The sequence below is a fragment of the Uloborus diversus genome, chromosome 3 (assembly GCF_026930045.1).
Source record: "Uloborus diversus isolate 005 chromosome 3, Udiv.v.3.1, whole genome shotgun sequence".
Taxonomy (NCBI): Eukaryota; Metazoa; Arthropoda; class Arachnida; order Araneae; family Uloboridae; genus Uloborus; species Uloborus diversus.
The window spans coordinates 210,453,330-210,479,588 of NC_072733.1; the positions used below are offsets into that span (position 1 = coordinate 210,453,330).

The following is a 26,259-nucleotide window of genomic DNA, read 5'->3' on the forward strand; positions in this document are numbered from 1 at the left end:
GTATATTATGACCTACAAACTATGTTGCTTGTGTTATGAAAGAAATGTAAACAGCTGCTTGTACTAGTACCAAGTACAAAAACTGATCGTTTTGTATAATGGAGAAATCATTATTAGAAAAGTTCAGAGGATTTATTTAGTTTTGCAATGACTTCGTTGTTACTTAAATGATCTGATTCACACTCTCTGTCTGAAAAATTGATTTCTTATGACTATTTAGAGGCAAAATTGAATAAAAATTCTTTTCAGCGAGAAATACATAATTGTGTACTGGGTACGAGTACAAGCAATTTTTTACATTATTTAAATAATGCAAACAACACAGTTTGTTATACACACATTATACACACACTGTACAGATCATTATCGCTTTGAAGGTGAATCGACGCATAGCTTTCGTCGATTATAAAATGTTAAATGAAAGGCATGCTTTTGCCGGCTACATTTATTTTAAAAATTTACTCTAGTTCTTAATTCAATTAAAAGTTATTATCTTACACTTATCTGTGCAGAACAACTTACAAAGTTTCCTTCAATACCTTCTGTTTGTGCTCTTTAAAAACATGATCTCCAGATTTAACACATTTCCTTTGTATCAAAATATGAGAAAATAGGAACTTTTATCAATTTAAAAATAAGTTACAAAGAGATTTTAAAATATACTTCAATCAGCAAAAATAACCCGGATCATTGTCAGGTGTTACGTAATCCAATCAAGTTCACGTTATAAAAACGTTTCAATAGTAATTCTTTTCTTTTTTTCCCTTTTTTTTTTGTCTTTTAATGTTGAAGAAAATGCAAAATTAGGTCATCAGAAAAATTTTCAAAAATTATTCTTCTTAATATTATTCTTAATATTTAGTGTAATTTCAATCAAAAAGCTTTTTTTGTGTGAAGTCTGAAACGGAGGGTTTTCCACAAATCCAAAGTGAACAAATTTTTAACGATTTACAATTGATACAAATAGATTTTTACTCGTTGACATTCCAAAATTAATGGTTTTGAAAATTTTTTGGGCTTTTTTAAGCTCAAAAGATCTTTCAAGTTATATAAAACTTGTATTTGAAGTAAATTTAATGCGAAACAAACTTAGTTTTTGTGTTTCAAAATTCAAAAAAACACCCTTTTAATTTTTTGAACCTTGCAAGATAATGATTTATTTATACTACAAAAAAAAAAAAAAAAAAAAGACGCAGATATTAGTTGGTACTCCGGAGCAGAGCTGCGGAGTTGGAAGGAAAATGGAATACTCCGACTTCTGGATTTTTAAACTTCCGACTCCGGTTTACTTATTAATTTCTTTTTTTACTTTTTCCCCCGGGGAAAAAACAAAGAGATCCCTCTTTAAGGGATTCATTCCTTGTACTATTTTATAACTGAGATGGAAGGAAAAAAATATTATTATTGTTATTTGAAAGTGATTACTTAGAAAATGTTAGGTAATAAAACCGTTTTCTGACAGTTGCTATTAGTTAAAGAAAGTTATAAAACAAGGAAACTAGGGGACGGTGTAGTTAGCTATAACAGAAATTTCGTTAAACAATCAGACCAGCTGGTTGTCACAATGGCAGTTACATGCATCTCTCGTATAACACGGTACAACACGGTTTCGATATTACATGGTTCCAAATTTGCGATTATTACAACAAGGTTTCGCTAAATACACGGTACGAAACTTAAGTTTAATACTTTGTGGTTTTGATATAACACGAACGGTATCTTTAAAAAATGTGGAATTTCATTTCTGTTTAATACATTCTGTTAATGTTTGATAACTCTAATAAGTTTTTACTTTGTTTTTATGAAACTTGGTTTCTATATAACACGGTATACGTCCCTTGATTTACGTTATTTCTAAGTCTCGTATAACATGGTTTTGATGTATTACAAAACACGGTTTCCATACAACACGATACATATTGACATGATTTTTACTACGTACATGATTAATTAGTGTAAAAAATAAGCTGAAAGTTTAATAAAAAAAAGTTTAATAAAAAAGTTTAATAAAATAATTAATAAAAATTTAATATAAAAGTTTATTAAAGTTTTAAAAATAAGTTATTTTTAAAAAGGTTTCGATACTACACGGAACGAATTAACTGTCTTATACGAGAGACGCCCCAGTATTTCTTATTAGTAGGCTTTTATACGCGTCATTCTTCAAAAAGTGTAACTTTTCTGTCTCACGCACTTTGCAGTAAAAACTTTAAGGAACAATTCATTCACAATGATTTTTACTTTCATCAAAAATATATCTATTTAAACATGCCAAGAATTTCTTTCATAATAATTTAAATTTAGTATATTTATGGTTCACAACATGTGAATTCTCACCTCCGTGACATGTCACGCACCTTGTGTGACTGTTTATGTTGCTTAATAACTTGTTTGATTAAAAATATATACTTATTTATTTATTATTCATTTTATAAGTGTCTCAAATACTAATTTTTTAAGTACATTTAATCTTTTATTACTGTGTTTTAGTTCGTTTTAGTAAGCCAAGGAGTCATGTCACACAATAAATTCTCATACCCGTTACCTAAACACAAAGTGCTGTTTCCCATTGACACGTGGCAGTAATGACATCAAATTTTATTTTCCATGATACAAGGGAGCCCCCTTGTTTATTTTCAGCCATAGTTCAAGTTGTGAGATTTTTGTTGAAAAACAAGAAGATAGATGTCGCTTTAAAAACTTAGTGTGGTTATTCTGACTTCTTACTTCTGTGAACTTGAACTTCAGGGATGCAAATTAATGTAAAAAAAGAAGTGAACATGTTTTCATATGCTTAGCATGTGCAGATTGTAGCAGCGAAGAAAAAAAATCTTGAAAAATGTATCTATTAGGCCCATATTGCTAGAAAATTCCTCACCTCCTTGATAGACCTTATCAATGTCATTATTTCTGAGGTGAACATAAATGATGGAGGGGAAATACATCAATAATAGGCGTTCTACCAAAAGTATAAATCGCTAGAATATCCTCAAATTTACTAAATACTTTTTAAACATACAGTTGAAACTACTAATTAAGCCGTAATTTAATTAAGAGAGCTTAATATTATGTTCCCACTATTCATTAAAATAGCTGATTGTTTGCATAATCAACAAAAGTACTACTTTGATATTAAATTGGCTTCGATTTTTAAACTTAAGAAGCTTTTTTATTTTTTTATTTCCGTGAGCAAGGCATTTTTTAAATTTTTTTTATTTATGAGTAAAATAATTGGAACTTCGCTGGGCCATTGTTTATGGTTACTTCTAGTAGGTAACACATTTATGTTAGAACGAAGAAAAAAAGAAAACAAAAGCTTTCGAAATTGAAAAAATATTTGCGTTCAAAAGTTACGTTTTCTGGCGAAATGACCCATACATGTAATGGAACCAATTAGGTAGTTAGTTTTTTTTTAATGCAAGGAGAGTCAGTTAAAGTTAAAGAGAAAAAAAAAGCCCGGATCCGGCAAGTTTTCCAACTATTTCAACTCCAACTCCTTTACCCCAAAATCAGTCCGACTCCGACTCCACAGCCTTGCTCCGGAAATGTGAATAATTAAACTTCCCAAATTGAAAATGCATAAAAACTGACTTTAGATTTACTTAACCTCATGTCAATTTAAGTCTAATGGCATGATAAAGGGTTTCAAATTGTTACTTACCAGTTTCGCCCTATGGCACGGAGCAGAATCATCCTGGAAAATGACGTTCGGAACTGAAGTAAAGTGATTCCGGATAGTAGGAAGCAATTTCTCCTCCAAAATGCCAATATACACCTGAGCGTTTACTTTTCCTTGCACAAAGTGAAGCCCACCAACTCCTTGATCAGAAATACATCCCCAAATCATCTGGGATACGGGATGCTTGACTGTGTATTGAATGCAGTCGGGATGATATTCCTCTCCTTTGCGACGTGGGTAATGCAATTCCTTTTTACTACCACTGTATTAGCTTGAAATTGACACCTAATTCAGCTTAATTGGTTGAAAAATAAAGGAATTGGAGAGTGTTTTCTTAATTCATACAAGAAAGGTGAATCCGAAAAGTGATCAAAAATTCTCTAAAGCTTAATTTTCATTCAAAAAATTTTAAAAGTATAGTTTGAGCTTTCTCATAAATATCTATTCGTAAAAAAATAATGGAGAAAATCTGAGACATGATGGCAGTGTGGAATATTTAACTAGGTGATTTGAGGTGGAATGATCTTTGTACGCCTATTGTCATTAAATTGTGGATTAATTGAAGAGTGCATTTTAACGTCAGAAGGAACACGTTAAGAACAAGGAAAGACACAACTACAGAAATTCTATGGATTTTTTTTCGATTTGCGTTCGTACAAAATGAAGAATTTTTATTCATCAGTCATTTCATACTATTTGCATTTATTTGATGCTCATAATGATTCATTATTTCAACAAAATATGAAAACATCAGAAAAAACTGAAGCAATGCCTCGAAAGAAATGAATAGTAAAATTAGAAAGATGTATTAAGCAATATTTTCTTACATTAGCATTTATTTAAATACTAGGTACTATCTGAAGACCACAAAAAAAAAAAAAAAAAAACCCTCTAATCAAGTTATACGAGCTTCCCGAATAAAATAAAAATTAGAAATTTCAGAACACAAGTACAAAAGCAGCTTATGTTTATTGAGTAAGAGCTGAAAAATTCCATTGTACTTTTTTTGATGTAAAATGTTCGTATCAATTAATACATCCAAAGGCTCGATTTGATACATCAAAAGGTAAAAAATAACTCTTAGAAAAAAGGACTCCTATTCAAATGCTAAAAATATTCCCTTTTTATGCAAAGTAACATGTAAGCCCAATATTTTTAATGCATAAAGACGAGAAACCTCTTTTTAAATCCTGTTCGGATTGAATTTTCATTTCAGCGGTTGCTAAGGAAACCATGACTTGGAGCAACAATGGCTTAACAAAGCTGTGTACCATGCGTACGTGTAAACCCGATTACACTTAAACTCACAGTTTTATTTCAGGCTAGATCATTGTTAGAACGTCTTACTTTAGATCATGTGACACTAGGCAAGGTGTCACAAGGGACTTCTGAACTTAACTTTTCGGGAAAGAGGATTTTTTCGATTTACGGAATGAAACTCAAAATCTTACTGAATGATAAAATATGTATGAGCATGAACTGAATATATATGTACGTCTAATGAGAAAGACTTGAAGCTTATTGGGGTTTTTTTATGGTAATTTAGCAATTCTCTCTCCAAATATACCGAATGGTCAGACAAAATTTCCTGGATAAGAATATTTTTGGGAGGGCACAGTTACCTTCCATTAAGGAGTTCCTGTCACCAGGTGCATAACGGTAAGAATTGAAATCAAAATGTTTCGTCGAGTAACACATGAGGATTTATTCAATTACGGTTGTTAAAGAATTTTACTCGGATGAAAAAAAAAATTGCTTAGCTCTCTTGGTAACTCATTTCCGATATGAATCTCATAAACCACCCACATTTGCGACAGAATGTACACAAACAAGTGCTACAAAAGGTAAAATCAAGAAAAAGTATCTCCATCTCAACATTGAAACAGAAAATGGATGCTTCACTTGCCAAATCGATTAACTCCATAAAACAAAAAGTCGAGAAAAGGGATGAAAAAGATAGTGCTATCCATAGGAGTGAATGGGTCCTCGTGTTACCTTTTCTGCCTTCGCAGGGTCGGAAATGTATTGAACCAAAAGTTCAATATAAATTCACATTCTAAGCATTGATTAAGCACTATTAAAGCAGAAAAGAGGATTTTTTCAAAAAGTGGAGTTAATCGATTTGGCAACTGAGGCATCTAAGTAACAGTCTGCGCAGATTAGTTAGTTTCATAGCTCAGTGATTAAAGTTGTGATTGTTTTTGAATGCATTTCTTACCCTGGTTCTCCACCCGCTTCCATGTAGTTAGCCAAGGTGACATCGTTGCTCCACACGTCATATTGCCACTTCCTGAGTCCGAGAACTCCACACAAGACGCGTCCAGTGTGAATACCGACTCGCATATTCAGATGCACGTCGGTTGCTTCCACAACGGATCTGAAATTGAGATGCCTATTGATTATTTGTAAACTGGAGAACCACATATTGAGATCTGAAAATTTGCAATAGAAAACTTTCCCTTTTACAAAGTTCAAAGTAAACGAGCTGATGTGTGTCACATGACTTCCTTTTACATTAGTTTAATGTTATTTTCCCATTATTGGCAATTTTAATGTGAGTCAATAGTTAATTCTCTAAATATCACCAACAGTGGCCAAATTGAAACCAGATATAAAAAAAATCGCCAAATTTGTCTCCAAGCTGGCGACAAAACTTGGTGACCAAAAGACTGGTAATGTATCGCCAAGTGTCCGCCAAATTATAACACCACTTGAGTTTGCATCGAAATTAGCGATGATTTCCCCCCAAAAAGGGGCAAAAGACCCCTTTAGATACACCCGAATGCAACCAAAAGGTGAGGTGTACAACTAGAACCCATTAGAAGTCTACGTACCAAATTTCAACTTTCTAGGACGTACCGTTCTTGAGTTATGCGACCTACATATGCACATACGTACATACGGACGTCACGAGAAAACTCGTTGTAATTAACTCGGGAATTGTGAAAATGGATATTTCGGGGGTCTATACTTTCTTAGGCACTTATCCACGTATGGTCGGGTTGAAAAAAAAACTCCACATTCATTCAGAGGTGAGCAAAATGGAAATTAAGGCCGATTTTTGAGTGAAATTTTTTTCCCGAATGCAATACTTCCGTATTTGTAAAAGGGAGTAAAAAACAAAGGTTTAGCGTCAAAAGGCAACTCAATATATTCTTCACCCAACTAATTCAACCACAGACCTCTAAGACATAAACGGAGCTACCCTCTTACTACTCTTCCTACGCTTCATCGGTGACTAGATCACTCGATGAGGACCTTTCACTTTAAAAAAATGTGTCAGGTTGTCAATAATTGGAGTAACGTTACTGGAGTAAGTGGTGCCGATTTTAAGAAAGTTCTCACTGCTGGAGCAAACATTCACGATGACTTGCGAAAAGTTCTACCAAACTACTTTTAAAAACTGAGGTAGAATTCATAGCGCATGCGCAAAGACCAGCTAATAGGCTACCTCATAGTAACTTGACTATGGTGTAACTTCCCCAAAGCGATGCGTTACTTTACACCAATTATATCAGATTATTCCAGAACATTGGAGGCTGCTATGCTGCCACAAATTTTATCGAGTTAGAACACACCACATTCTTTAGTGTTGATTACTCGAGTATGGAAGAAAGAGCTACTGCCGGACTTGAGAACTAGCCACAAGCTCAATAGCATTTTTACAAAATGTTTTTGTACAGAACGCCACGGTATTATACGGAACATCATATGTTCGATATTTACATACAATCACGCAGAAGTCATGTTTTTGATGTACTTGCGTACGAGGGTGGATCTTACTTTTGAACTATGAATTTTGTTCCTTTTTCACGAAAAAAAAAAAAAAAAAAAAAAAAAAACCAAGCTAGCGTTTAGCCCAAACTAACAACATTCAGAGGTATCTCAATGATGCAAACGTTGGCAAGGTTAATGTATGTAACCTTATGGAAATCGAGTTTAATGCTCACTCTCTCTCAAATGCACTACTAAGCTTTATCTTTTAACTACTATTTAAAAGATAAAACTTAACTACTAGGCAGCAGCACTAGATTATGTCAAACTACAGTAGATACAAAAACTGCGATTGTGCATTACAATTATAGAATGCACTGGCATTTTTTTCGTACTTTGAATCATATTTTAGATTTAGTATTTAGAAAGTTTAGGCAATTTTACGGGGATTTAATTCTGAAGGCAAGATGTTATTTAACATTGTCAAATTGTAATAACTACAAAATTATCGTAAGAAGACTCCCAAAACTGTGCTTAAAAAATCGATGTAAATAATATATAAATACTCGAAAATGAATTAAAGTTCTTGTTTCTAAGAATAGAACGATCGTTACTTATTAAAAATGATTAAGACAGCGAGATTTAATTTCAATTATTATAGTTCTTTGGTGACTCAATCTCTAGGCAGCAATTTGCTGCCTTTACAAATGTCCTCTAGAGCTAGTGTCTTTCGTATCTTTCCAACGAAAACTTTTTCACAAAATAACTTTTATCGTTTGCTTACGGAGAAGATAACTACGTAGTTCGGTCTTTGAAGCATACAAGGGACTCATATCTTTTTCAGATGTTGCACTGCTACTCCCAACTCAACAACAAGACTCAAAGAATTGTTAAGGAATTTTAACACGTTGCAATAATTGTATGTCTTGTACATAAAATGCAATATTTTCAGACTAATTAAGTAAGCTTTGTTACAAAAACTCAATAAGGTTTCAATTTCAATGAGGTTGTTTCAATGATAAAGACATGTATTAATCAGGGATTTCTTTTGATGTGGTTGTAAAACTAGTAAATATATAAAAATAGAGACTACGCAAGGAAGTAGTACCAGCAACAAAGCTAAGAAGAGATTATAAGGAATTTCAAGAATTGCGATTTCCTTTCTTGGTGCTATTCCAGTAATGGGAATAAGATTTATGTCACTTGGAGCATTCGCCAAGACCACTAGATGTCTGAAATCACACTTGTCTCAAGATCTGGATGCCCAAGACTTTGTTTAAATTTAGCTTTACCCACATCATACAATCCCTTCTCAACAGAAGAAGCAAGGGCGCCAATATAGGGAGGCGAATGGGGGCTCAAGCCCCCCACCCCCTTAGAAATGAGAATTTCCTTGCTTTTAGTGCTTTTTTCTTTGAAAAACTGTATTAAAATTTCTTTTCCAACCATTAATGAATTCATATTAGATTTATCATCATGTACATTTTTTAATTACGAGTGATATTAATATGATTTGCTTTTATATATGACACAACTCTGACTGAGTTTAGACCGAAAGACGTATTGCAAACGTGAAACAAAACAAAGTTCTGTCTGGAATAAATGAAAATTACTCGAATGATATCAATGTTGACTTTAATTCGTTTCAGAACAAGCACAATAATTTTAAATTCAAATGTTAAGCTAAAACTAATTGCAACTTTCCCTATTTTTTTTAAATTTTGAGTGCAATGAGCTATTTCTAAAAATGTTACACACAAAAAAAAAACTGATCTACCTTTTCGTGTGTCACTTTTAATCTAACAAGATTAGACGGTGAGATACGCAAAAATAAATAGGTATTTTTTCTTATGTATTTTGGGGTGTTTCACCGTCTTGGGCCATCTTAGAATTTTTCTCACTGTTATGACTTTTAAACTCTAAGCTTAAATATTTAAGCTCTAAGCTAATTTTACAATCAAAATCAGGCCTAACTATTTTCCATATTAAACATAATTTCTTAGTTTTCAAATTAAAATTTTCAGGTAGTCAAGGATTAGACATTGTTTTAAAAGCATTAAGGTTTAAGTTTTAATGTACCTACCTGATGTTCAACTGATTTTTCGTTTGCTTTATGAAAATTTGAAATATTAGTTATTTTTCTAACAGTGGTCCGAACGTGGATCGTTCGGACCACTGCTATCGGACCACTGTTATGTACCACTGTTATGTACCACACAAGGTATCGATCTCCTTGATGTGTGTTGAACTGTAGCATTATTTGTATTTTGTAGCATCTTTTTTTTTTTTTTTTTTTGTCTCTTCAAAACCTTAGTTATAATATTTTTTGCATGAAAACAATATCAAACTTATAATTGGTACGTTTTAAGGGGGGAAAAACATCTCTATTTTTCTACAGATTAGTTAATTCAAAATAGTTTATCTTTTTTTTCCTGAGATTAATTTATAATGCAGACTTAATGAAAAATTGAAAATTTAACTATAATTGTATGCATAAAACATTAAATATTATTTCATATGTATTTTTTTCTCTCCAATATTGCTGGGTAAGCGACCTTTTGCGGACCTAGCGCGATCCCTCTCTATAGCATCCAAGTGCCACCATTTAGAGACGGATGACAATGGCACAGAAGGTTTTAGACACCCCATTTTCTATCAGATGGTATACACTTGGGCTCTCACGATGCGAAATTTTGCCACAAATTTGTTGTTGCTTGTCCCACTTGGCAGACAGAAACATCATACCAAGTCCATGAAGCCGTGCAAACAAAGTCCCTCCAAAACAGCAGAAGGGTCGGAATACAGCTGATTCAGGTCACAGCCGATGCAAGAGAAAATATGGGCGGGAGCAGCCTGAGTCAAATTGCATTTTGGGCACAAGGGGAAAACCTTAATACCAGCCACATGTCGCTGTGCTCGAGTGTGTCCACTTCTCAGTCGGGTTAGGACGGTTTGTTGTTCCCTACTACTTGCCCGAAGTAAAGCAGCGCCAGGGCGGGATGCTTTGTACCATTCATGAATAGGGGGCTGTCTCCAAGAGGAACTGATGCTTTGCTTAACACGGGTTGCAATTTCTGAAAAAGAAAGGCATCCGTTATGGGGAGAGATCTCTCGGCTCCCCTGACGAGCCAGCCCATCAGCAATCTCATTTCCAAATACATCAACATGTGACGGTATCCATTGAAAAGTAATGGTGAGACGTTTACTCAAGTGTTTTAGATGTTGGATTATGTTCAGAGTCGTTTTGTCACCTTGTTTCCACCATTCAGACAGATGCTGAATAGAGCTTCGGCTATCACTCAAGATCCAAATATCAGTACTGACACTCTCTGTGACGCAATAATTCAGAGCCTCCTCAACAGCTAGAAGGCCACAAATTTAACTGGGCTGAGAATGCATCAGTCAAATAGGCGCTAGAGAAATCTTCAACAAGCCACATCATTATTAGGGTGGGCCGAAAAAACGTTTTTTGGAAATGAGGCCCCTAGTTTCAAAACCGGATACTTGTAGGAGCGGACAAACGCTCAACTTGTAAAAAGTCCGGTTTTGAAACTGAGGCAGACCTTTCCGCCCCATTTCAAGGGGGAAAGAAGCGGTTTTTGAACCTAAGATTGAGCAGGCAAATAGGCCTTATGGTTCTCTACAAGATTAACAAAAAAAAAAAAAAAAAAAACCGAATTTTTTGCAAGTATCCGGTTTTGAAACTAGGGGCCTCAAATCTGTTTTTGGATAGTGCGAAAAGTTGCTATATGGGCCCGTTATTACCCATAAAAATTTTCGCTAAATTTGTTTAATATTTAGCCGGCGATATTTGACCTTGAAAAACTAAAAAAACGGAGGGGGGGGGGGGGTCAAAAGTAAAAGTTCGAAGCTAGTTTCAGCAAACATTAGAAGTATCTGTCAGTGAATTAGTTGAAATCCTCAAAGACTTTTATACATTTCGTAGAATATTTAGCTAAGCTCCTTTAAGACTGAAACATTGGAAAAATGAAAAATAAATAAATAAATAAATAATAATAATAATGTAGTTTCGAAATAAGTAAATACTGAAATGTTACGCAATACGTTACTTAGAAAAAAACAGTGAAAATTCAATCAATTTCATGCGACATTTGTACGCCAATTTTAAAAAATGCACACACTGAAATAAAAAATAGTTACATAAGATGCTATTTTTTAAATCTTCGGTTCCAATTGTTTCTCCTGGATAATAAACGGCGCTCAACTGCTTCTATTATTCTTAAGATTATTTTATAACTATTTTATATATGTTTGACAAATAGAGCCCTTGAGTATTAAAAAAAATGAGAATCCTCTGAATTCCTTTAAACTGACCAATGAATTGAACACAAATATTCTTCTTTTCCTCAACCCATTTCTCTACTCGACTTACGAAACCCCCTGACAGGAAATGCTGTAATTCTACACCTCCACAGCTGGGGGTTAAGCATTTAAAGGGGTCCTCTCTTGTGTCCAATGTCCATCTTTGGGGAAAGAAAAGTTTCCAGGCCGGCTGCTCTCTGCGCTTCAGTCAGAACGAAATTCTGAGCATTCGATTGTTCACTGCAGAACGTGTTAAAGAGAAATTTCGAATGTCATTGCATTATTACCTTTGTTTTGCTATATACAAGACTGTTATGGAGAAACGCGCGAAAAAGAAAGTAACGCGAGCAAGCACAAGTCTTCTATTTGGTCCTGGAAAAGAGATTTGTCTCCTCCCGATGCTTTATTTCTTCCAACATATGAGGACATTATCAGATGCTATCAAATCATTAGTATGCAAATAAAGGAAGAAGGAAGTAAGCAATCATCTTCTGCAAGTGTGGCCGCTGTAGTTGCAAAAAAAGTTGTTGATATTTGGGAGGGTGCTTCCCTTCCCGTTGTTTCGATAAGGAGAGTGATTGCCATGATTTTATCTTATTATTCTAAATATAATAGCGCAACAAAAAATGCTAAGAATATAAAGACGACAACTTTTACAATCAAAGCTAGGCAAATTTAAAGCAGAGGCTACGATTTTGTTTGACATTTGTGCCTGCAAATGTGCAGATTTATATTCGTGTAATTGCAGAAAAACGCAAAAGTCCCTGATAGAGAAAAACAATTTCTAATTGATCAAAGGATAGTAAGAAAAATGGCTATTGGAAAAGTGGATAAGGTAACAACCAAGAAACTACGAAAAAGAGAAAAAAGATGCCAGAAAATTGAAACAAGTGCTGCTTTGGATGAGAAAGACATATCAGTTCCCAGCACAAGTGGATTGAGGGTTAAGGAAAGTCGTATTATATTGAATGAACCTGAAACAGAGCTTGAATCAGGAGAAAGCACAGACAATACAGATGATGATTTTAAATTGAATTATCCGCTTTCAAGAAAACGTAAGCGAACTGATGCGCCATCAACAACGACAAGTCAAATGAGGCTTTCTATGCGCCTCATACAGCTTTAGCAGCAGATCAAACTGGCACTTCAAATAGAGCAGTGGCTAAAATTGCTACAGCAGTTCTCGCCAATTTCGACTTAGTTTCTCCTAAGCAACAAAAATATATAGCCGATAAAAACAAAGTAAGGAGGGAAGTCGATAAAAAAAAAGGAGCGAGCTAAGAGAAACTGATTTAAGAGCAGTTAAAGGGACAGCTATAACGAGTTGGTATTTTGACAGCCGCAAAGATGACACCCTTCAAAAGACATCTGGCTATCAAAAATTAGCATCTGAAGCACATGTAGCACTGATAGAAGAACCAGGTAGCAAGTACATCGGTCATTTATCACTAACAGTTGGTGAAAGTGCACAAGAAATTTCGCAAAGTATTATAGGTTTTGGGATTTGGTTATTGGATGCGACGGAACAAATGTAAATACGGGATGGAAAGGAGGAGTAATTCGTAACATATGTCTGCTGCATGCTAATGAGTTGCCACTGAGGCATCTTATTCTGGAATTGGACGGTTGCACAAAGGGGCCACATTCATATTCTGGAGCTATCGGACAACTTCTTAGAGATTGTGAAAAAAATCCGGTGGTCAAATTTGATAAAATTGACTGCAATCTTCTGGTTTTGGACATGGAAGATATAAAAAATTTAAGTACTGAACAACAATATTTGCCGTAAAAGATGGTAGTTGTCCTTCTAGGGTGGCTGACAGTAGCCCAGGCAAACTCAGTCATGCGCGATGGCTGACAACTGCAAACCGTTTGTTACGCTTGTATATAGACACTCCAACTCCATTAGAGAATCTTACAATGCTTGTAAAGTATGTAATGTTAGTTTATGCCCCAATGTGGTTTGAAATAAAAATGAAACCGAACTGCCAGTATGGTGCCCAACATTTTTGGAAAATGATTTCTCTTGCAAGGCAGTTTCCAGACAACGTTAAGGAGATAATTTTCAAAGTTCTCTCAAATAATGCATATTTCGCTCATCTTGAACAGCTACTGTTGACTATGTTATTTGACTCAAGAAAATACATTCGGGAATTAGCTGTTAGGCGCATTCTGAACTCTAGAAATAAGAAGACGAAGAGCTCGGATGGTGTACGGTTTTTTAAGCGTCCTAAACTCAATTTTGAAGCCGTTGATTATGTTGATTTAGTTGATTGGGCAAACTGTGTTGTAACATAGCCACCTCTTACAATGCATCTAAAAGAACAACAATTGAAAGAAATGTGCAAAGGATAGCCTACAGATTTCACTTTCGAGAAATTTCCCTGTCACACGCAAGCTGTGGAACGTGGTGTGAAACTAATAACCGAAGCTGCAATAAAAAATCGTGGTGAAACTGCACGAGATGGATACATTCGTGCCAAACATCAAGCTAATAAAGAACATCCATCATTTGATAACAAGGGACAATATTATTCCAAAAAATAATATTCATTATGCATGAGGTATTATAAATCAAATTTGAAGATTTCTTTTTCAGAATTTTATCATCTCTATGTATAATTTTCTAGAAAATGTATGATACTATTGCGTGATAATAAATACTATGATTAATAGTGCTATTTAATTAATTAGTCTATGATTTAATTTTGAAAAATAATTTTCACATTGGTTTTTAAAAAAATTCAATATTTTTTCACTTTTCTCCAATTTTTGATGTCGGAAAGGAGCGGTTAAACGCTCATTAAAATCAATGAAACATTTTACGGGCTCGAACTGGCTCATTATTTTGCATTTTCGGTTCATTCCAGCCAAATATTTGGAATTTAGTTTTTTTAAAAAAATTTCAACAAAAATTCATTTTTCTCTTTTTTTTTCGGTGTTTCAATGTCAAATAGCGCCGGCTAGATATTTTTTAATATTCAAGAAATTTTTTATGAGTGCTAACTAGCTCACTACGCAACTTTTGCGCGCCTATCCAAAAATTGATTTCGAAAAAAAAATTTTTTCGGCTTATTTCGGCCTACCCTAATAATTATTCGACATGGATGCTGACGATTTTCTGCTAATCTTTCGAAATAATTGGTTGATTTTTTTTTTATATTCAGGTAGTATTTGGACATGACTTATTCTGACCGCAACTATTCTACATCCTTTTTTCTTTCTTTCTTTTTTTTTTACAACATTCTTTCGGAACACTAACAATTTAAAAAAATAAAAATTAATCTTTTGTGGAAACAATAAGTTAAAGAACCAGTATTTCAATATGGTATGAACTTCAAAAATAAGACGCATTTTTATCCATAATAACTTTAACTTCTTCACATTTTAACAGCCACGCGTTCTATCCACAAAAAATTGCTTTAAAATGAACGCGATTTATGCGTATTGAAAGCGCAATGCGTTTAAATCTCACAATTGAGGGAGTGAGAAGCAAAGGGATGTAAATGGACACTTTCAAGTTTTGGGTAAAACGCGTTTAAAGATAAGGTCCTAGGTAGGCTTTCATTGAATTTTTTTTCTAGATCATGCTGTACAGCAGCACCTACTTTGGCCCAATACAATACCCTCTTCTCTGTCTTGGGACACCTACTAGGTGTCCCAAGACAGAGAAGAGGGTACTAGTTAACTCCAAATTTTTAATTTTGCCACTTATATCCCTTTGCTTCTCATTGCCTTGAACGAAGCCATACATATTATAAGAGTGTGATGCGTTTTCCGAAGCGGTTATTTACTTACTAAATCTAAAATAAAAACACATAGCACATTTGTCACTGAAAGAAAATCCATATGAGCACTGTTTTACTTTCTATGTTAATCAAATACATTTTGAATCCTTTGCAAAAGCAGCTTTCAAAAACTTTGACAGCGATTTCTTTTTTTTTTTCGTTTTCCCACCGGAGCTGACATTTACTCATTTGAACACTTTTGTTTTTTTCGTTTTCCCACCGGAGCTGACATTTACTCATTTGAACACTTTTTCTTTTTTTCGTTTTCCCACCGGAAGTGACATTTACTCATTTGAACACTTTTGTTTTTTTCTGTCAAACTAATTTCTGCTCGTAGAACATTTCTATTAGTTGCCCAACGGTCATCAACTTTTTTTTCGTATCTGTGGTCTCATCAGGGCTTCTGCAGGTTCACTCTGCCCCACATTTTCCTTAAATTAGTTATGTTCATCCGTCCTTCTAGAAACTTTTCAATCGCCGACATTCAGAAAGGGGAGCTGTAGAGTCTTAGCTCCTCCGTTCATAAAGGTGTCTTCCTAATAAAGCACGGTTGGGTAACGATAACATCACCGAAAGCTAACTTGTCCGTAAATCAAGATATTGTTTCCTATTTCATTTAATAAAGGTTCAATATTACTTACTCTATCTGGATTAAATGGGCTTTTATAATCAATTTTTTTTATCGCACACATACACGTCGAAGAATACACGTAAGCAGACAATTAATACATACTTCCATAAAACAGCAAGATATTTTTTGTACTTTTTAGTTTGATTTTTTTTTTTTTTTTGACCGACAAGGTAGCTATTTAAGATTGCTCCATATGCCTCTTCATAAAATATCAAGAGGAAGTCTTCTTGAAAAAAAAAAAATTCTGAATGCAAGACCCACTGCATTAATTTCATACCTCCAAGTTGTGCTAATACGGTGTGTAGAAGGATTGCTAGGGTTTTCTTTCTTTCTTTTTTTTTTGTAACATGTTGTGACGAAAAACCCTTTTCCAAAAAAAAGGGGACTAAAAATAAATCTCACAATGTACGCATTTTGCAAATTTTTAGGAGACTGGGTCTTGCTAATGTGCACTTGGGCTGGTTTAAAGCAAGTTAAAACAATCTTAAGCAGTTTTAGTGCAAAGCAAGTGAACATTTTCTTTGATTCTAGCGACGAAGCATGAAAACAAATGCAGATCAACAAATCTCTCCAAGACAATTTCATTTAAAGTGAAATTAGTTAGGATTCAAATATCATGTTATTAAAATTACGTACAAAATTTAAAGTCAGTCTAAGTTTCTCCATCATACAAATCTATACTTGTTAACCAATTCATACGGAATTTGGTACAAAATTAAATCATTTATAATGAGGTAAGGTTCATTCCGACGATACGAAGTAGTTTCAGTTTTATATATTTTGATTTTAGATTCTTTAGACAATATGAATTATAAGAAATTTTCCAATGCTTACAAGTTTTATTGTTATCCTAAATAATAATAGTAAAAAAAAAAAAAAGCTTCGTAAGTTAAAATTTTTTCAAATGCATAGAATAAAAGTTATTACGGTTAATTATTTCTCTTTGAGGAAAAGTAAAAACGTTAACACACGAAGAATAAGCGAAGCATTATTTTTCCTTCTATACTTTTTAAAGATTGAACTTAAATGTATTTTTACTGAAAATAATATTTAGTGAAGTACGTGACTTTTATTTTCAGCTTTATTTAGTAGGGAAATGTGGGGCAGAGTTGAGATAGTTTACTTTTTTCAAAATGAAAAAAAATTGGAATATTTTTTTGAAAATAACAGCACATAAAGAAAGAACAATATTTTCCGATGAGACTTGTATTGAAACATTATTTTAAATTTTTGAAAGCAAATTTGTACCTTAAAAAATGGAAAATTTTAACTTTTTTTTTCGTGAGGCAAAGTAAATTATCAAATATTTTTTCTAATGAAAGAGTTTTTTCTGAGAAAAAAAAAATAAATGAGTAAATAAATGGCGAATGATTACTAAATGATAAAATAAGCAAATCAAAGGAGCTATTTCCTTTCACCCGCCATGCAGTGACTAGTTGTACAAAACATTTAAAATGAATATAAGATCAATATTAAGTACATACATACTGCAGCGAATACTAAAATATTAATAATAAGAACTTTATTATTTTATACTATCAAAAACAATTTTTGACTTACTACAAAATATTACAATATGAGTACCCATTTTTAAAAAATTGCTCGCATTATCATATGCTTTGATCTTCTGAGGTTTGGAATGGACTACATGTAGTACTACATGTTTAAAATATTACCTGATAGGGGGCGCTAAAAACAGTGAATACCTCACCATTTCCCATTGCCTCGCATTCTTCTATATATTTTATTCATCATTTAGAGATAATCAAGAGAAATTTTGCGAAGTTGGTACACATGCTTTAACACCAAAATGGCTGATAGATTTACAACTTCCAAACAGTTTCTTTATAGTGTGTATATTTATCCTTTCGAGTCATTTCTTGCGAAAGAATACAGTTTCCATGCAAGTGCTGTTTCCCAGAACCTTAAATAAATCATTTGTAGAAACTTGAGTATAAGCCTCTTGTTTAACTCTAGACATAACATTGAGTGTCTTCCTTGTTCAAATTCATGGGGTAAAATAAACATTTTACATTTAATAAAAGAAAGATACGCAACCACCAACCTTGCACCACCAAGTTTTAAATTCGAACAAGTTGGCAATGCGAGGTGTGTCAGCAGCATGTTATATTTTGAAGAAAAGCATGCAAACTTTTATTTAGGAATAAATTAGAGAGAGAAATGCAGGAACAACGAGAAGCGTGTTACACTAAGTGAAAGAAAACTCCTGTTGCAGTTGCAGTATAACAAAATTGAATGAGTGACATTCATTTCCTTAGCAGTCAAATAGAGTTAGCGTGAAATTACCCACCTTTGCCGAAAGGAAATGACTGGTTTCTTACGCGGAGAGAACACTTATGTTATTTTCTTTCCCATCTCGAATAATTTCGCTTCGAAACCGAGAAAAAAAATCAATTTTTCAGAACTGATTTTCTAAATTTTGGCGACAAATATAATTTTTACACCACTCGTATATTAAATTTTCGAATAATGGGCACGTCTTCACTTCTCTTCAATTACATCAAAGCATCTTTTGCACTTCTTTTAAGTTTTGTTCTTGGTCTTTTCTTCAAATGGCGCGATGTCTAAAAAAATTGAACGTGCAGTCAAAAAACTGTCGCAAAAAGTAGCGCTATTCCTTAATTTCTTTTTTACTAATACTGTTTGATGTAGCGTTCGTATATTTTATTTTTTATGTCTTTAAACAGAGAAAGAGCCTTGTATTCACTAAACTTTTCCCCTCTAAATTTCAGTTTTAATTTCCATTTAATTAAGCCGGAATGCATTTTGAACATTTTTTTTTTTGGAGTTCATTCGTAAATGCATGTGTGGCTCCTGATACGTAAAACTCTTTCGGTAATTTAGATTCGATCAAATTAACCGATTTTCTCAGTAGCAGAAACAGCGCGATGGTGCGATGAGTGTCGGAGTTTCTTGGAAATGTCTGCAGACTATTTTTGAGTAGAAGAAGAATTAAAGAAAATAAGGCTTTTCAATGACACAAAAAAGATTCTGTAAATATAGATTTGTGCTTATTTTATGAAGTGCAACACAGGCGTCGCGTATACTTTAGAATGTTAAAATAAAGTAAAACTACGATATATATATATATTAGGGTGGTCCTTATTTACATGGACTTTTTTTTGGAACTCAACCCCCCTCCCCTAGTTTTGTGACACTATGATAAAAAGTAACGTGTGAAAAATTTGAACTTGATCGGTCAATAATAACACGTGCCCCTAGGACGTTGAACTTAAACACTTTTGATAATTTTCTCACAAATCTTCGAGTTTTTACTTCAGACCTAGTACATCGTTTCTCCTAGGTTTGTAAAATAAATTAACAGTGAGGTAGCACTAAAACTAATCTTTTTAATTTATACCATCTAAAGATTTAACTTAGAATAAGAATGAAATAATGCTTTAGAAACTTTACCTTAATCGTACGCTTTTCTGGATGTATCTCGATCGTTTTTTTTTCCCGATAGTCTTGGACTGTCTGTAAAATAAATTACTTTTGTGACTCATATTTGGTAAATTGGTTGTGAATTTTTTCGATTAGTTGTGATCCTCTTTCAGTTGTATCATTCGCAACTCTCAGCATTTATTCCATCTATCTTCCCTTTAAATTGCTAACTTTATTTTACCATAGAATCATTTGGAATTTATCAAACAGCTTTATCGACTTGTAATTGATTCTATAAAGAAGAAGATCTTTGCTAAGAAAGTATTCCAAATCATCTACTGTTATTTGAAAATTTTTATGCGGTTATCAGCCACATCTTCCTTATCAGCAAGCATCTTTTGGAGTAGTCGTTTCCTATCCTCAAAGTTAATTCCTTCATCCAGTGCGGACAAAGTTAGTAGTTCATCCCCTTAATACCATAAGTGATTTATGAATATTGCAATCGTTGCTTCTGCTGCACGTTTGTTTTCATTTTTGTACTTTGCTAGTTTTTAGACACATTATATTACTTAAAGGAACCTTGATTGGGTTAGTTGCGAAAAGCCATAACTTTATGCAGCATTTAATTGTAAAACAGCACTGTAAAACAGAGTTTAAGGACTTTCTCTTCATGTAAGATCAATTTAAATTGTTTTCTAAATATATGAATTTTCAAACACATTCCTTTTGCCACCCATCTGGCTCAGAGGTAAGCTCCAGGTTGCCAAAAACATATCCCTCTAGGAGGGATTTCACCAGGAAATATTATTACAAGTTATGAGAATTCTCTGTAATCTGAAAGGGAAAGATCTCTGTTAGTTTCGCTTTTTACGAACAATAATACGTCATCAACTTCGTCTTTTAGAATTAACCGGTATGTGCACTTGATTGAAATGTTATAAGTTCTGGATGATGGAGATCTTTCCACAAAATTTTGAAGTGCTTAAATAATGGAATTTCGGGTCTAGAACTAAGAGAGGCGAGAATTTCTTTAAAGACACACTCTGCAGTACAATTTCGAGTGCATGATGATGGCGATTCAAATGTAATATATCACCGCTCAGTTTTTGCTCTAGAAAATTGCATGCACAATTTACACGGCTGGTATTACAAGTCGCTGTATCAAACACTACAGCTTAAACAGTTATCAATAAAGAGCACTCATCTAAGATATCATATACAACTGAAGAAAGTTTTAGTCCAGTACCTCAAGGTATCTCAGGAATTTCGAATAGCAGTTCAACATTGGGACCTGAAGCTATCGCGGTAAGCCTATCGACGTTCTTTTTCCAGTCACATCTGGATGTAACTTTGTATCCCAGTGAATAACTACAAAATCTAAATTTGAATTCATGAAATTTGATTTTACCTGTCGAAAATTTTCTCTTGATCTATTAAGGGATATACGATTCATCACAAGGTCATTTGGATTTAAATTTACTGCATCTACATAGGCTGTTAATAAATGAACAGCATCTTTATCTCTAATATGGCATTAGTCTAACAGTGCTGAAAGGCGAGCAGTTATCAATAGTTCTCAAGTTTGTTTGCGTTATGGTATACCAGATGTAGAAAATATTTTCAACAAGTTAGGATAGATACTTATTTCGGCTTCTAAATCTTGTGAATAGCAAGAAGAATTTGATGATAATAAAAGACTTTGTACTGAAATAAAAGAAACTTAATTTAAAGTATAGATTTTTTACATTATTCCAATCTGGATATTTTAAAATTTATTTTAGGTTTTGAAAATATAGTATATTTTTTTTGTTAGAGTAATCGAGGATTTTTCGAAATTTATGTTTTAATAATAAAAAAATGCATAAACATTTAAGTATATTTATAACTAAAGAACATAAAATGCCATTACTTATATTTATAGCATTGAAACCTAGCGACCCTATTTGCCATAATTTTTAGACACAAAAGAAACTTTCTAAAACTATACCCTCAAAGCCTGGAGGAGGCAATTTGTTGTTGTCAAAGATCATTCATTAATGGCCAAGGCCTTTTATTAATGGCCTTTAGATTCCCTTATGTCCATCTTAGTGGAAAGAAACGTTCCTCCTGCCGCTTGGTTTAGAACGACAGCAGAACAGCGGTATGCCTGACCCAAGGCCATTGGTGTACATGTACTCTCTCTGTAACATGTAAAATTTTACAGAATGAAAGCCGAATGAAAGTCGGTCTGGAAGTAGCAGCATCTATTGATGTTCAAAATTACTTTAAATATAAAACGTAAGAATATTTTTACATAAAAATGAGAAAATCCACAATTTTTTCTTCGAAACTCAAAAAAAGAGGTCCTTGGGGCAAGTGTTAATACTCATGGATTTATTTTAATTTTGCAAGGATCATTTATTTGTATAATGGAACAAATTGAGGGGGCGTCACGTAAAATATCATCTGTAGGCGCATGCGTAGAGGAATGGCTCTTGATATAATCTTTTTTTTAATTGGAAGGAAAAAGAAAGAATTCTAACATTAAAATAACTTAACTTGTATTTGCGAGTTACACAAATTATAAAAATTTGAAACAATAATCATGTATGAATTATGCACTTAAAAAGACCTATTCCGTAAAATACTACATACTTCAAACATAAATCTCGGTTATTAAATTGAAAAATTAAAATACTCACGCTATTACATCAATCATATCCAGCCCCATTTCTACAGCACAATGAGCATGATCTGAACGAGGTTCGGGTAAGCCACTGACGCAGTAGTAGCAGTCACCTAGAATTTTGATTCTCAAGCAATGATTATCCTAAAATCAGAATCCAGAAAAACATTTACAGTTTAAGCAATGCATAGTCACTCAATCTACACTCATTTACTCTTGAAAATGTACTTACGCTCGACAGTTGGTCAAACCTTCCAAATAACTCATTCAGCAAACGCACGAGCTCTTGAGCAGTACACTGGGATGCGAGGATTGTGAATCCCACAATGTCAGCAAATAAGATGCTAAAAGAAAAGAAAGGATCATTTGAGGTTGAGCTCTGTTTTTAATTAAAACCATACAGGTAGTTATCAAAATAATGGAAACACTTGGAAAAATTTTTGGGAATCGCTTTTTGCCGTAAATGTTCTGTTTATAAAGATGCCCTTCTAACTCTAATCACTCACACTAGTGAATCCAGATGGTGATTGAGTTCTGTGGTCACTTTTACTGCTGTTGTTCGCTTTTTGGACTTAACAGTCCGCTTCAATACCCGACGACCTCTTTCACTGAACTTCTCTTTCCGCCCACTATTTTGCTTTGCAAAGCTTGTCTTACCACGCTGGGTGTATGCTGTCATGACTTGAGATACTGTACCTCTAGAAGCGCCAAAAAGTTGAGATGTTTGAGCTACACTTGCTCCAACTAGACGCGCCCCAACAATTTGGCCTCTTTAAAAATTTGAGAGGTCCGACATTTCACGAGCTTGAAAAAAATCCAAGAATTCCAGAGCTTCCGTTAAACCACCATATACTACCAGAATATAAACATTACTACTTATTTAAAAAAAACAGCTATCTAGTTTTATTCTTTATTACTTTCGAAGCGCATTCAAAAATGCCCCTTTCATTTACAGGTGTTTCCATTATTTTGATAATTACCTGTAGTTTTAAAATGGGAGCATGTGTAGGTAGTGAAGAATTAATTAAAGCTACTTAATTAAACATCTTCACTCAAAATGCATACCAAATGATACACCTGTTACATTTAAACTTCATTTATTTATATTTGTATGATTAATTGCAAAGTATTTATCTCAGATCTGATATGCGTTAATTTCATTAAAGATACGAAATATGAAAGTATATAAAAGAAGTAATAGGGTAAGTTTGGATAAAAGGACACAGAAATTCAATGTTTGAATATTAGATCCTTTCCATTCTTATGTATGAACTGCGAGATAAAATTTGACGCACTTTATGACCATTTGTGAGCGAATGAAATCATGTTTCCGTTTACCCCACCGTGTTTCTTTTTACCTCAAAGACTATGGGGTAATTGGAAACATTCCATCAATTTCTCCATGAGTTTGATGCAGGTAGATAATTGCACAAAACACAATCTGTTCGCGTAGAAGCTTATGAAATTCTACACGAACAATAATCAAACTATGGCCCATAAGTCACCCTAAATCGTCCAAATTATCGGTTCTACAGATATGTAAGATCATACTGGATTTAAGAACATGAATCCAGTGTAGTTCAATGCAAGTTCTATAAGCATATCGTAGAATATTTTCAATTATACTATGAGATAACTTCGGAAAATATCTTTTCCACAGGCACTGAAAATCGTTCACTTACAGTATTTTTTTGTTTTCGACTTTTGCTTAACTTGCATTTTTATACATAAAATGTATGTGTTAATACATTTTATGCATAAAAATGGAAGTTAGGTTATTTTTTACTCTCAGTGACTGTTTCGCTCAAAAATGCTAAATTATTACAATAGAGGGCAGTCTGACCACAGAATGGACACGCCCTAGAAAATGAACACTTCTTTTTAAGATATATGGTTTCAAAAAGTTTTTTAAAGATGAATTATTTCTATACAACTCTAGATAACTTCCTTCTATACAATTCTAAAAAGAATGTATGAAAGAAAATCATTTTGAAAGAAAAGTTAAAGTAAAAACCAATGAAAACTATGGAGGAATAAGGAGTAGTATGAAATAAGTATAAAGTATAAGCTACGTATAAAATAAAAGATAAGTATAAAAACATGTAAATGCGGAAAAGCATTAGTGAAACTTTGGTTCAAGGTAAAAATGTCACTAGCACATCGATTAAAAACTTCTGTATTTGTTCACTGTTTAGACATTTTCAATTACGGATTTGCGACACACCCCTTTTTAATTTGAACCTCCTAAAAAAATAAAAGCAAAACCATAAAAACTCCCAGCTTTTTCATAAATAACTACATAAAAAAATGCTTTTACTTTTATGTATCAATTGTTGGTTTATAACAATATTATGATTATCCGAAAACAAAATAGTAATTAGTGTTTATTTACTAGCCAGATTATTGTACTAATGTATAAAAAGTATTAATACTGAAGTTCCCGACGTAGTTAAATTCTAGATCCCTCCGATTTGATTGCGCTGGATGTTTAAACGTGCAATTAGTTACACAATCATTTAAACATCATACCTCTACTCTTAATCTGATTTAACAGAAAGATATATTTCAGCCCTGAGCATTCTCGCATCAGCCCCATGCGTTCCAGCCTGTTGTTATTGACGTGGAACATATTTCATTTGCGTCATAACAAACGTCAGGTAGTCACTCACTTGGCTACTTTAGTCAAACCAACTGTTTTCATCATGTTCTATTTCTACTCATTTAAACTAAATAGTTTTAGTCTTATTACATTTAGTTTTACAAAAGATAATAGTTTCGTTAACAAAGTTTCGTTTCCTTTCTTGCAGTCTTTCGTTGTTTTGTTAAAAAAATCCTTTTACATTTTTCGATAAATTTTACCCCAAAAAATATATATTTTTTAATATAAATAATTTTTCAATTTATAGAGCTTGTTTTTGAGCATAAAAACTTTTCACTTAAATGACATTTTTTTTATTGTATAGAGTAGACCGGGACACGTTTACGCAGTGCCCCTTCTCCAAAAAGAGTTATAACTGGAGTCATAAGAGTTTGATGCTGCTTCCTGGCCAATATTCTCACAAGTTTTTGAACATCAGTCGAGCTTCGTCTACGACGCGGAAAGGATAACCTGTTTTCTACCACGTTGAGTAAATTTTGTGTTGAACGTTATGAAGCTTATTGTGAATAAATAATACTTAAAAATAAACAAATGCATAAAAATTTGCAGAATGTTTTTCTTTTTTGAGAATTGTATTTGTATGAATAGAAATTGTATTAACTTTTATTGCACTTTAAAAACAAATCCAAACTTGGCGACGGGGCAAGTTTACGCATTGACATCGGGGCACCTTTACGCACGTTCTTACAGTGTGTCTTACTACTCTGTCTTACTTCTTAATTTGCCCATACACTTTTTTCGCTCCGTATTGTCTCAAACCTTTTTAGTACTTTCTAGCTATTTAGTTTTGAAAACCACCATTTAAATTTTTATTAAGTAACAGATTCGTACTTTGTAGCTTACAATCAAACCATGCCTGTTCAGCTTTAACTTTATACACTATTCAGCCTGTAATTAATTTCTTTATTTTAAAGATGGTAAGACATTATGCTCAAAAGTTTAATTTTTAGATGTCAAAATAATGAAAAACGTTCTTCATTGAGACTTGGTTAAAACACTATTCTTCACTGAAGATGCGACTGACTATGCAACATGGAATGCTTCCAACATTTTTCAAAAACGATTTTTACAAAAAGAAACAAAATCAGACATGGGACTCATAGGAGAGAGTTGATACTCTGCTTTTATGGCGAAATATAAGTGAAAAAGTTGCAAAACAAACCCCTGTACAAAATATCGATTTTGATGAACTTTTAAATTTCTTAGGGAGGAGTACTCCCATGGGTTTTCCAACATGCTCCAAATGATGCTTTTGAACTTTGCACCTCTCTATTCCCTCAGAAGAATATTAATGGTTAATATAAAGTTCCCCATTCTTCTGCAAATAAAAATAGTAGCTATGAAAACAGAAAAAAAGAGAAGAGGAGTTTTATTTACAAAAAGTATGACTAGAAG

The 26,259-nt window shown here is 33.4% G+C and overlaps 1 protein-coding gene across 1 annotated transcript in view; it reads right to left on the reverse strand.

Annotated features, from left to right (window-relative positions):
* LOC129219156 (Ca(2+)/calmodulin-responsive adenylate cyclase-like) overlaps positions 1 to 26,259 on the reverse strand; it is a 171,250-nt gene that overhangs the window by 93,510 nt on the left and 51,481 nt on the right. Inside the window, exons 3-5 of the mRNA XM_054853475.1 lie at positions 22,438 to 22,549; positions 22,222 to 22,349; positions 5,898 to 6,056 (exon numbers count right to left, since the gene is read on the reverse strand). Of these exons, the coding sequence (XP_054709450.1) occupies positions 5,898 to 6,056; positions 22,222 to 22,349; positions 22,438 to 22,549 (399 nt within the window). The remainder of the gene's footprint in view (positions 1 to 5,897; positions 6,057 to 22,221; positions 22,350 to 22,437; positions 22,550 to 26,259) is intronic.